The sequence below is a fragment of the Giraffa tippelskirchi genome, chromosome 1 (assembly GCF_054371585.1).
Source record: "Giraffa tippelskirchi isolate mGirTip1 chromosome 1, T2T-mGirTip1v1.2.pri, whole genome shotgun sequence".
NCBI classification, from domain to species: Eukaryota; Metazoa; Chordata; class Mammalia; order Artiodactyla; family Giraffidae; genus Giraffa; species Giraffa tippelskirchi.
The window spans coordinates 51,102,161-51,115,731 of NC_137275.1; the positions used below are offsets into that span (position 1 = coordinate 51,102,161).

Here is a 13,571-nt window from a genome sequence, read left to right on the forward strand (position 1 = left end):
ATAGAGGCACTTACTAGTGCAAATTCAGACTATTAAGACAGATTTCTGTATGGCTGTAGTTTCTCTGCTAGCTTGAGAGAATTTCATTTCATATATGATTGCTGCTAAAAAACTAGAAGAAATAGTTGAAAATATTCCCTGATGGTGTGCAGAAAGTAGTCAATTAATACCATTCAAGAATCCACCTACAATGCTTGAGACCTGGGTTCCATCCTTGGATCGGGAAGATCGCCTGGAGGAGGACATGGCAACCCACTCCAGTATTCTTGCCTGGAGAATTTCATGGACAGAGGAACCTGGCAGGCTACAGTCCATGGGATCGCAAGGCGTCAGACACGACTGAGTGACTAAGCACAGCACAGTACATTGTGCCCCTGCAGTGTAACAAAAGTGATTAAAAGAATAATAATGAAAGGGTGTTTTGGTTTTTTTTTTTAAGCCCTTCAGTAAAAGACTGGCTTAAAATGATCTCTGAAATTTTAATGAGAAATTTTAAATTTTTTTAGGTAAAATATATATTTTCTGACAAAACTGGTACTTTGACGTGCAATGTAATGCAGTTTAAGAAGTGCACCATAGCCGGAGTGGCTTACGGGTGAGTTTTTTCCCTTTAATCAGAGTTATGATGTACACATTTAATTAGTGTTAACAGTTTGGTACAATTTGGGAAGTTCTTTTTAGGGAAGGTGTTTTTTTTTTATTCTAGAAAGCAGCTATTTTGACTTCAGCATACATGTACATTTTATGTTTTATAATTTGGTATTGTTTTTCATTTGGAATTACTATGAGGTAGGCGCCCTACCCGATAATATTTAGTATTTAGAGTTGCCCCGCAGATCTCTATCTGACGCTGGTAATAAGGTATAAATACACTCCCTCTCCACTGCCATAAACTTACCATGCAGCCTGTCTGTGTTAAAGCACATTGTTTCTCTGAGAGTTAGCCCTTTGATTTCTTTTTATCACCTCTCCTCTTTGCAGTCATAGAATCTATCCTTTAGAATGTGCTTGTTGAGCACCCATTTTTTTTCTTACTTCTAGGTATGCTTGCCTAAACTTCAAAAGCCTTCTTTTTGAAACACTTTATAGGGTAATGTGAGAAGCTTAATTTCTGCCTCTCCTGAAACGTCATGATCAAAGATGAAACATCCTTCTGGTTGATTGATCTTGGCCTTTTATCAAATTTCCCAGCGAAAGACTGGTATCTTAATCATGCAAGCAAGGACACTTGCTTTGGGGTTTTTCTGGCTTGTACCCATCCCTTCCCCACTCCTGCTCTGTCTCTAAGCAGTAAACTAGTATAAAAATAGTGTACTGAATTATGCAAATGCCCTAAGTTAAAAGTGTAAATAAATAACCACTTGGTAAAAAAATTCTAAAAGCATGTGATTACTCCCCTACATGGTCTGTAGAGGAATAGATGGAGGCAGCTATCCCTGTTCTTTGGGTTAGTAGAAAAGATGACTGAAAGTGGCTTCAAACTTTGTGGGTAAGTGAAGCTAAAAATACATTTGACTAAATGGCTTTTTTACACTGTAAGGACAAACTGCTAATTTAAGAAGCATGCTTACTATCTATTTCCAGGGCGGGATACCCTTTTGCGTCTTCCCTCTTTATCTGAAGATCTCCCAGTTCCTTTAGACAAAAGAGACCTTCCTCACTCCTCCCCAGTTGCTTCAGGCCTCCTTGTTTGCTGCTGGTACAGAAGAGGTGTGCCACACTCTCAGACATTTTGCACCTAAGTATTTGACCCACAGTTATCCCTGATGAGAGAAGGAAAGGCCTATTGTGATTCTGGAGTTTGTTGTGTTACACGTGGTGACAAATTTATGGTGATGTTTGTTTTTATGCACATTCTGCTTGCATTCATAAATGTTATTTTTAGAGGGTTCTGTTTTGGTAATTGACATCCGTTTTTTACTTTGTTCAGTTGAATAAGTAAGTTCTTCAAATTAGTAATTATTGATTGTGAACCTCTCAGAACAGAGAACTAGAATAACACTTAGGTGTTCTTTTGCATTTTACAAGGTTTTTTTTATTCCTGGAACAAGTTCTTAAGCACTTATAGGCAGTAGTTCTAAAGAACAATGTTCTTCATGTGTCTGTTGGTGATATTGTCATGAACACATGTGTTACATATTATGATAGAGTGGGTTTGAGACTGGTAAATGTTAAAGAGAGTTAAATATTGTCATGATTTAGATTGCTTCCAATGAAATAAATTTTCTCTTGGGAAAACCACATTTCTTAACATTGAGCTGCAGACAATTGCAAGACATGAGTCATAGTCCTAGCTGTCATTAATTCACTCTATGACCTTAGACAGTTCCATTCAAATATTCCAAACTCTTTAAAATGAGAATGGTGAGACCAAATGATCTCCAAGATTCTTTTCAGATCTGAAATTCTGTGATGTTTACAAATTTAAAAATAGTGATTCCTTTATTTGCAGTTTTTAACTGTGAAATAAAAATGGGTTTCTCTGGATAATGTATCATATTTTCAAGACTACCAAGAGCCTTGTTGAGTGAAACTTGTTGTTAAACTACTTCCAGTAAATCATGTATGTGCTTATAAGATCCTTAACTGTGATTTTTTTTTTCCTTTTATTACTTTATGGTACCTGCATGGAGATATAGATTTCCGGAAGTTTCCAGTTCAGAAACCTCAGACTCTCACCCAATATGATAAATTTATACTATACTTAAAAGTACAAAGGCTCCTTTTCTTTAAGAAACAATACTAGAAAACTCATAAAGTTATTGACACCAGAAGTAATTGTCCCATCCCCTCCCCTAAGCATTTCTGATGGACAGTTGGGATGTCAGCATTGCAGAGAGTTGTTGATACATGAAAGCTTTAGAGAAACAGAGACTTAGACTACTCAGTTGACTACAGTAGGAGAGACACACAGGTATTACTTAATTCTGTCAAACTCCACAGGAAAAAGTAATGACTGAAAACCACCTTTCTGTGGGCATTTCCTCTGGGCGCTCTTGGGTTAAAGGAACCGTAACATGGTTATACTGTCCCGTCTGCCCATGGTAGTGTTTTACACTGATTAACATGGGAAGCTATTATTAATACACATGTATACTTTCACCTCCAGAAGAAGAAAACATAGAGATTGTCTCCTCAGAATTTAGCAAAACAAAGGAAAATAACACATGGTTTTATATACTAACAAATGCCTTTGGGGTTATGATTTCAGAGCTGATGCTTCTTAAGCACTTTTTAAGAAAATAAAATCTCTTTCTACCTTAGGTAGAGTCCAAAATGAGTTCTGTTGGCTTTTATCAGTTTGAAAGACAAGATTTGAAGTCTCTTGGTAGTATAATCTTTACCTCGTTCAGTGTATTTTATAGATTTGTAGGAAAAAGATATTTAACACTTAAAACTAGGCTCCAAAATTTAGTCTTAGTAAGTTTTCCCTCATTTCTTTTAACTTTGGCCCTAAATTGGATTCATGATGGTCAATGAAATAAAAGATTTGTACACACCTAGTACACACTTAGCAACGATGTTTATTTTGTAAAGATTAACTTTGTCAGAAGTACCACCATGGTTAAACTTGTTAGACTGTTTCATTAGATTTTAGTTAAATGTAAATAAATTGTGATATCACATTTATAAATTTAACTTATTACAAACTAGAAATTCTGCTTTTAGACATTTACTAAAGCTAATTTCAACAAATTACTTCTTATACTAATTCAGTTTTATCACAGTTACTTGAAAGCCAGAAATAGGTAATGAGGTTTTAGTGTTCAGTGGGTAGAATTCTCAATACAGTGACTATTCTCGGCTACAGTCCTAAGTACTGTCTTTGTTGATAATTTAAAATCTTACATTAGAATGAGCTGATGAACTGGGAAAAGTTTTTTGGTTTTTAAGAGTCTGTAAAGCAAATTAAACAATATTATATTTTTGTATGGACAAGTCATTTTAATCAGTATTAAAAACATTTCATTGACTTTTTCCCTTTAAGTGAAAACCAAATGCTCCTAATAATAATCTTTATTTACATGTGAAAATAGCATGTGAGTAGTTTTACTTGACAATATTTTGTTTAGCAATGTTTGCTGAAAGAATCGGCAACTTCTTTTAAGTATGAGAGGAAATTCACCATGAGAAACCTCACAATTATCAAAATTGCCCCAAGGTCTATATTATAACCGATAAATGTATCTCACTTCTCACTGTGACTGGTGGATAAAGCTGGGTAAAAACCATTCGTTTATTCTCATGCCTCAACAAGTGTTCATCTCTATGTATAATATGTAGTACTTTGTTAGATGTTGGGGATTTAATGATCAGCCAAAGTTCCTCTGGCTTCCACCCTCCTGAAGTTTATAGTCTAATTAGAGGTTAATGGATGTAATTAAATCATCATGCAGACAATTATAAAATAATAATGCAGTACAAAGGTCTATGTGAGGCTGTGATTGGGGACAAGGTGAGGGGTGTGATCTAATCACTGAGACCAGGCACTGGGATGCTTAACGACGAGATCAAGAATGAGTTTAAGAACTTACCAAGCAGATGTAACAGCACTAACCTCCCATGGCAAATAACCAGACAGAACGTACACATCAGAGCTACTAGAGCAGTGATCTTGGGGAATCTCATGCAGATAGAATACAGTAACAGATGTATGGATTGCCCTCTGCTCATCTTATTCAGAATAGCCCTGAATGTCTGCCAAGGTTGAACCACACCAGGGGAGCGCAGCCCTGAGCCTTGAGCTCTGAGGCTCCAGCCCCTCTCCCAGTAAGAGACCCAGGGCTGCTGTACACCACCAGGGCAACTTGGCAGAACCTTGGTGCAGTGTTTCTGCTTGGGTAGCATCAAACCCTCCCCTGCTGTAGCTCGGAGGTCATCTAAGCCTTGAGGTTGATGAGAAGTGATTGCCTAGAGCACTGGCTGCAGCTAGTTTTCAGAGAGCTTGGCAGGAGGCCATGGCTTTTTCTGGGCTCACCGAGGGCTCATTTAGTCCTTCCTCTCAAGCATCTAAAAACATCCTTTGGTAGAAGAGAGAACAGTGAGTAAGGAGACGGCCCCCATTGTGATTGGAGTGAAGGTGGTGGATGGAGCCTGCACTTGAGACAGTTGATGCTTTGGAAATACCTTAGAGGGATGAGGTCTGTGCATGGCCAGTTTGGTGGAAGGGTAGGAAATAGAGGCCACTTAGGAAGTGAGAGGATTTTCCCCAGTTTTCAGTGAATATTGTATATTTATCAAAAACAGTGACTTTATACTGAACTCTGCATTTTTAAACTCTACCTACATCTAATACATTTAATTTAAAGGAAAGCTATTGAATGACCATGTATAATGAAAGAAACAAGAGATAAGGAAATCTGTTTTAGCTGCTGAGAGAGTAGATTTTAAATGTTCTCACCACAAAAAAAAAGAAATGGTAATTAGGTGATGGATGGGAGTGTTAGCTAAAACTATGATATGCAGGAGACGTAAGAGATGCAGGTTCAATCCCTGAGTCAAGAAGATGTGCTGGAGGAGGGCACGGCAGCCAACTCCAGTATTCTTGCCTGGAAAATCCCATGGGCAGAGGAGCCTGGTGGGCTACAGTCCACAGGGCCACAAAGAGTCAGACACAACTGAAGCACCTTAGCACACATTCACATGATGGTAATCACTTTGCAACATATATTAGTATCAAATCATACTGTACACCTTAAACGTGCACAGTGTTATATGTCTCAAGAAGCAAGAAAAAATCTGAACAATAAAAGGAAAATTTTAGTAAATCAATAGATAAATAAGTAGAATAAAATCTGCTCTGTCATGTATAATGGGCCACTTCTGTCACATCACTGGTGGATTGAAATGAAAGCTGTACGTAGATCCAGTGCTCAGATGAGTTAATGGATGAAAATGAAGTATTGATGAATGTGTTTTCTTTTTGATGTAATAAATTGTTTGACGGCTGAGTTATGGTTTAAGTGAACAGTTTTGAATATCTTTTAAAATGTTTATCTTTTACAATGTGGTGCTCTTTAGCTGTAGCAATGTAATTAGCTTTTACTTTAATATACCTGTTTAAAGAACCACCCCTGCATGGTAGTCAGATTTGTTTCTGAAATGTACTTGGCAGATTTTACCAGTGTGATAGTTTGTTCTCAGTAACGTGTTTTCTTTATTAAAACACTTTATTCTCATTGTGCATTGTGTGATGAATTTTCCATTGGCATTAGTCTGTATTTAAACTTTAAGTTTAATATTTTCTACTGAATACTGATTTCTCTGCAGAAAATTGGGAAATTTCCTGGTGAAGAGGCAAGTTGGCTATCCAATGAAAACAACTTTGTAAATCTGCTTAGTTACCATAAATTATACTTTCTATACTAACTGCCATTCTTTCCAAATCAGCTAAAAGTTTATTCCCTTAACTGACCCGTCTCTCAGTACTTCCCTTATTCATGCTTTTGTGTTTCCAGCCTTTCTTTGATTATTTTCTCCTTTCTTTCTGTCCCTCCTCTTGCTTTCTGAAGCCATGTCCCTGAACCTGAGGATTATGGCTGCTCTCCTGATGAATGGTAAGCTGCATGGATCTTTCTGTCTCATTGATCCATTTAAAAGGTTTGCATTTTATTGTTTTGTTAGATGCATTTCACTACTTTGAAAAAAAGTACTAATCAGGCAGGATGACAATGCTGTAAACTATTTCTTAAAATCTGTTGAATAAAAACAAACAAATCTGTTGAATAGCCCTGATGTCCTGTTGAATAACCTTTAGTCATTTGATGAACATTTAGTTCAAAGTTTAAGCTTGCTGGTTTTGTGGAGATATATATCTATAATGAAATCTATAACAATCAACTTAGAGTCCCCGGGCTGTGAACTACCTGAGATTTCAGGGACAGCTCCATAAATTTTATTTTATTTATTTTTTAGCTCAGCACTGCCACCTTCTGCCACTGTTTGTATACTCTACAGAGCTACAGAAAAATGCTGCTGAAACACAGTGAAAATTTCCTTTACATTTATTTTCATTAATTTGCTAAATCTGTTTGGAGGCTATAAAATAAACATTTTTTAATGAAATATCTGAAACAAATGTTGGAAAAGTATGCTACCAAGGACTAGGGTTAACAGGAATCACCAAGGACTAGGGTTAACAGGAATATAATTAATTTTAGAATTGTTGAATAGCATTTTATAAGCTTAATTTCAGTACATATTGGGTTTTTTGTCTTACCTTAAAATCCTCACCATGGTTTACATTTTCATTTAGAATGACATGAGTTTATTTCAGTAATTCATTGCAATCTGGTGGCAAATGAAATTTCAGAAAGCAGCTTTCTTTAATGCTGGTAACTGTAAAAAACAGTATGGCTTTATATGTGATTGAGTTTCTATTCTCAGATGACACAGGGTATTTTATGATTAAGCCTTATTTCTCAACTTGGATTTTATTTCAATAAAGTGGAGATTTTGTAACAATTTGCAATAAGCCTCATACTACTAGAGTTAATGACAGAGGCAGCTGTTTGGTACATGTGATAACTGATGATTCATTACACTTAAGCTCATTGCTTGGAGTGTCATGCATTTTGACACCTATCCACAACTGAATAATTTTCAGTGTCTTTTAAATGTGCCAAAACATCTTACTTCTGGTAGATAATTCAAGTGTAATGATGTAGATATTCTCTTCTACTTAATCTTTTGAGAATATAGTTAAAATTTTGATTATACCTTTTTACTTGATGCTTTTCAATAGAATTGAATATATATTTTTATTTTTAGAATATATGTTTTTTCTAAGATAAACCACTTTTTCTTGAGAAGCAAATTACCTTCACCATATTCTTATTAAGATTGGATGAAAATGTTAACAATTGTTTACCTGGGTCATTTAAAATATTCTACTTTCAGTAGAGGTTGTTTCATGATTTTTATCACTTTTGGGAAGAGACGTTATTTTGTCTGTTTAAGTTTTTTATGTAAAACACCCTTTTTGGAAACGATATTCTAAACTAGGTAATTCCAAATTTTAAAATGTCAACTTTTTCATAAATTTTTGTATAATTCCACTTGCAGTTACATATAAACTTAGATATTAATGATAATTTAAAAAATAAACACTAGGGAAGGTTTTTGCCAACTGTTTAATAGAGTAAGCTTTATTTTAAATATCTACTTGGATTTCCTCATCTATCAAGTGGTTACCTGTAAGCAGCAAAGATGAAGGAAGAGCTACTACTTGAACTTTAGTTGTATCCTGGGTCCTGAGCAGTTGTCAAGGATGCAGACTTTGATTCTGACCACTCAGGTTCACATCCTGGTCCTAATGCTGCTCTTGAGCCAGCTACCTAATCTCTTTACCTGTGGGTCCTCATTGGGTAGAATGTAGACATCATAGGGAGGTTGCAAAGATTAAATGAATTCTATTTTTAAAGTGCTTAGAAGAATATATGAGTGTTAGCTCTGATGTCTCTCACTTAATCCTTAAGACATATTTGAGGAGTTGTAATTGACATGAGCCTTCTAAAGCTGATGAAATTTAGGCAGAGAAGCCAATAAGTAACTTCCCTCAAAGTATACAATCAGTAAACATGGGAGAAAAAGTTAAAAACTTGCTCCACCTGGATATTAAGTAGATGGTGATTATATCACATCCAATAGACTTTAAAGAGCTTCAGAAATATCTGCATTTAGAGAAAAGATATCCTTACTATTTGTTATTTCATTTATTCTTTCCCATTTTGTTCAGGTACCAAGAGCAAGTATAGTTTGACTGACGGGAAAAGTTAGCCTGGGGGGACACAACTTGGCACAATCCTAAATCTGGCATTACCAGATCTGATCCACTTGATTTCACATTGCCAGTGAAACCAATATTGAAAGCGTGGTCCTGACTGAATGTATACTTCAGGAACCTGGCTATATCTTCATGGCTATATCTGCTGGTCCTCAGGGGTAAACCAGAGAGTACAGCTGACTCTGTAAATCTAAAATCTGAAAGTTGATTCTTGTCTGACTGTCAGCAGCTTCACCTTTCAATGTGAAGTTCGTTGATTCCATACATAAAATCTGTGACCTATACTATGTATTTTACTATCATTCTTCAACCACATTTGCCACCACAAAAATACCGAGTTAAAAAACACATACTATTTAACACATAAGTGTATGTAAGATTTTTAGAGTTGGACACAACTCAGCAACTAAACAACAGAAATATGTAGATTATTTACATTTAGTCAAATTTGATGGCAAACTATTACAGTGACAGTTTCAAAAACACTTTCTTGACATTAAAAATAATTGGATAATGGCTGTAACTTGACTCGCTTAAATCTATTAATGTAGTTTACAGAGATGAAATCATTTCCGAACCAGTAGCCACTTCCTCCGGAATTGGGATGGTTTTCTTGTTATTGCCCAGTGCCATACATCAGCTGACATATAACCTTGAAGGTTAATTCATTTCTATTAAAATGTACCATTCTTTAGACAGTATCAATATTTGGAGGATTGCACAAAAATATTTGCTTATTATAAGCATCTGTGTAGCCCTAAGATATGATTATATACCAAAGCTATATATTTTGTTACATTTTTTTCTTTTTCTTATTTTTTTTGGTGGAAATCTCAAGCATAAATAACAGTAGAAAACGGATGTACTCATTCACTCACTTCAATAATATGTACTCAAAGCCAATTTCAGTTCATCTGTATTTTCCCCCACTATTACTTTAAGGAAAATCCCAAAGTAAGTATTCTGTGCTTAGTCATTTTACTGTGTTTTTTAGTATTAGCACGGTATCACTGAATAGTACCATTTTCTGGTCTTTTCTCACTTCATTTTGGTATGTATTTATGTATGAAATGAGTGGTATTTATTTATTCTGCTGCCATCACTAGGCTCACTAAAACATTCTTCCAGGTGTGACTGTATAGTAACGAAATCTAACACATCCAAATTAGCTAGTCTTCAGAGTAGTCACTTTGACAAGTCATTTATTTATTCCAGTCAAGCGACCATTTCACAGAATGTTTTTGAAACTCCTCTTTTGTAATTGCCCTCAGAAATACTTTAGAACCACACAGAAAAGCAGACCACATTGATCAAAACTAGTGTCTAAGAAAAAAATATTATTATTGAACTCAACCACTTGTTTATATTCTTGGGCTTGACCTGATGCTGAACAACAATTTCATTTTTGAAAATTAAATCACCCTTTTAGGGATTTTGATTTGGAACAGTAGCACTATTCAAAGCCAGAAGGTACAGATCCATTCAGAAAACAGTGTTTTCAGTCACACTGCCTTTGTCTTCCCATATATGCATGTGTGTAGCATCTGTATGTATATAATGTATGCACTGAGTTTGTATGTAGAATGTATGTTTCAGCTCATAATTGGATTTTGTTCTGGTTTTTAATCTTTAATTTAAATTTGATTTATTTAAGTTCATAATGCAGTAACACATCTCTTCCCTATCTCTGACCCTCCATTTCCCTTCCTGAAGGCAGTCAATGTAACCCGTTTCAGATTTATTTCTCCAGATCTATTCTACTATGTATGCATGTATTTTCTTTCTCATTTTTACCAAAAGTGAAACACACTGTACACACTTTGGTACCAGCTTTTCATTTGACGGTACATCTTTGAGATTTGTCCATATTCCATGGACAGCCTCCCATTTTTTGTATAGTGTTCCATTATTATTATGTGGATGTACCACAGTCTTTTTATTTTTTTTTATTTTTTTATTTATTTTTTTTATTTTTATTTTTATTTTTTTTTCACAGTCTTTTTAAACAACAGCCCTAGTAAAACTTTGGGATAGTTCTAACCTTTTGCTGTTAAAAATGTGCTGCAAAGAATGATTTTGTACATACAGCATTTCACGCCAGACAGTATAAGTACAGAATAGACTGAAATTCCAGAAACAGGAATTTCTGGATCTCAAAGAATTATATCGATTTTAAATTTTGTTAAGATATTGCCAATATCAGGGTCTTCCCTGATAGCTCAGTTGGTAAAGAATCTGCCTGCAATGCAGGAGACTCCAGTTCGATTCCTGGGTCGGGAAGATCAGCTAGAGAAGGGATAGGCTACCCACCCCAGTATTCTTAGGCTTCCCTTGTGGTTCAGCTGGTAAGGAATCCGCCTTCAAAGTGGGAGACCTGGGTTTGACACCTGGGTTGGGCAGATCCCCACTGGAGAAGGGAACGGCTACCTACTCCAGTATTCTAGCCTGTAGAATTCCATCGACTGTATATAGTCCATGGGTTCACAAAGAGTCTTACACAACTGAGCAACTTTCACTTTCATTGCCAATATTCCTTTTTAGAAATTGTACCAATTTTCATTCTCATCAATGATAGATGGTTTAACTGTTTTTCCAAGGTTATAGCAGCAGAGTTGTCAAACTATTTCTACCACATTGATAAATTTAAATCACATTTCTCATCATGCAGTAAGATTGAATGTATATTTAAAACCACTTCTATTTCTTTCTTTGTGAACTGTGTGTTTATATCCTCTGCTGATTGTTCTATTGCATTGTTGATCTTTTTAGTGTTAGTTTCTATAAGCCCTTTTTATTTGGAGTGAATTAAACTTTCATTTTGAATAAAGTAACCATTTTATGTGTTGGAAATAGTTTTCTTCCCAGTTTGTCATTTGGCTTTTGACTTGCTTGTAATAGTGTTTGCTATGCAGAAGTATTCTAGCTTTATGCAGACAGTGTTTCCTATTTGTTTTCTACTAGGCCTTTCTACTACTAAATTGTTTTTTAAGTTAAATAAAAGTTGTTATTTATCTCTTCATTTGACATGATTTCATAGTCCATCCAACCATCTCATTCTCTGTCGTCCCCTTCTCCTGCCTTCAATCTTTCCCAGCATCAGGGTCTTTCCAAATGACTCAGTTCTTTGCATTAGGTGGCCAAAGTATTGGAGTTTCAGCTTCAGCATCAATCCTTCTAATGAATATTCAGGAATGATTTCCTTTAGGATGGACTGGTTGGATCTCCTTGTAGTCCAAGGGACGCTCAAGAATCTTCCCCAACACCACAGTTCAAAAGCATCGATTCTTCGGCACTCAGCTTTCTTTATAGTCCAACTCTCACATCCATACATGACTACTGGAAAAACCATAGCCTTGACTAGATGGACCTTTGTTGGCAAAGTAATGTCTCTGCTTTTTAATATGCTATCTAGGTTGGTCATAACTTTCCTTCCAAGAAGTAAGCATCTTTTAATTTCATGACTGCAGTCACCATCTGCAGTGATTTTGAACCCCCAAAAAATAGTCTGTCACTGTTTCCACTGTGTCCCCATCTATTTGCCATGAAGTGATGGGATCGGATGCCATGATCTTAGTTTTCTGAATGTTGAGTTTTAAGCCAGCTTTGTCACTCTCCTCTTTAACTTTCATCAGGAGGCTCTTTAGTTCTTCTTTGCTTTTTGCAATAAAGTGAAAGTGAAGTTGCTCAGTTGTGTCTGACTCTTTGTGACCCCATGGACTGTAGCCCACCAGGCTCCTCCATCCATGAGATTTTCTAGGCAAGAGTACTGGAGTGGGTTGCCATTTTCTTCTCCAGGGGATCTTCCTGACCTGGGGATCGAACCCGAGTCTCCCGCATTGCAGGCAGACGCTTTACCATCTGAGCCACCAGGGAATCCCTTCTGCCATAAAGGTGGTGTCATCTGTATATCTGAGGTTATTGATATTTCTCTCAGCACTCTTGATTCCAGCTTGTGCTTCCTCCAGCCCAGCGTTTCTCATGATGTACTCTGCATATAAGTTAAATAAGCAGGATAACAATGTAGAGCCTCGACGTACTCCTTTCCCTATTTGGAACCAGTCTGTTGTTCCATGTCCAGTTCTAACTGTTTCTTCCTGACCTGCATACAGATTTCTCAAGAGGCAGGTCAGGTGGTCTGGTATTCCCATCTCTTGAAGAATTTTCCACAGTTTGTTGTTATCCACACAGTCAAAGGCTTTGGCATGGTCAATAAAGCAGAAATAGTTGTTTTTCTGGAACTCTCTTGCTTTTTCTATAATCCAACGGATGTTGGCAATTTGATCTTCTCTGGTTCCTAATACTGATCAGGCCACACTGATTGTAATTTATGTTTATCCATAAAATTCTAAATCTTCTCATTTTTTATTGCTATGAGGATTCTTCATTTTTGGATGATTAGGAAATAATTATTTGCAATGTACCATAGCTTTTAAATCAGCCTACAAGAAGCAGTAAATTATATGACACTGTGGGTTAACTGCTCATTTTTCACTTTATCTTACTGTTGCACCCCCTGCCTTATTGCTTTTTGCAAAACACCATAATTTCTTTGTCTCCTTATAAGGCAAAGTGTCACTTGAAAACTTCTATGGAAAGTTTTAACAAAATGTCGATGTTGGCTTACACTTTTATGTATGCACAGTTTGCAAATTCAAATAGCTTTGTCAACTAACAATTTAATCTATTTTACATTTATGCAGTTGGTTCTTATTTTGAAATGACTTTTGAGCTTCCTAATTCTATCTGTTTACTTTTACTAAAAGTGAACATTTTGTGAGATTTCAGA

The 13,571-nt window shown here is 36.0% G+C and overlaps 1 protein-coding gene across 11 annotated transcripts in view; it reads left to right on the top strand.

The window, feature by feature from the left end:
• Window positions 1–13,571, top strand: part of ATP8A1 (ATPase phospholipid transporting 8A1) — a 230,854-nt gene that overhangs the window by 78,798 nt on the left and 138,485 nt on the right. For 8 of the 11 annotated variants that reach the window (XM_081523434.1, XM_081523201.1, XM_081523056.1 and 5 more), the window contains one exon: window positions 507–595. In XM_081523434.1, the coding sequence (XP_081379560.1) occupies window positions 507–595 (89 nt within the window). Of the gene's footprint in view, window positions 1–506; window positions 596–6,512; window positions 6,558–13,571 lie in introns of all 11 variants that reach the window. The other 3 variants (XM_081522682.1, XM_081523285.1, XM_081522579.1) reach the window with 1 other exon arrangement.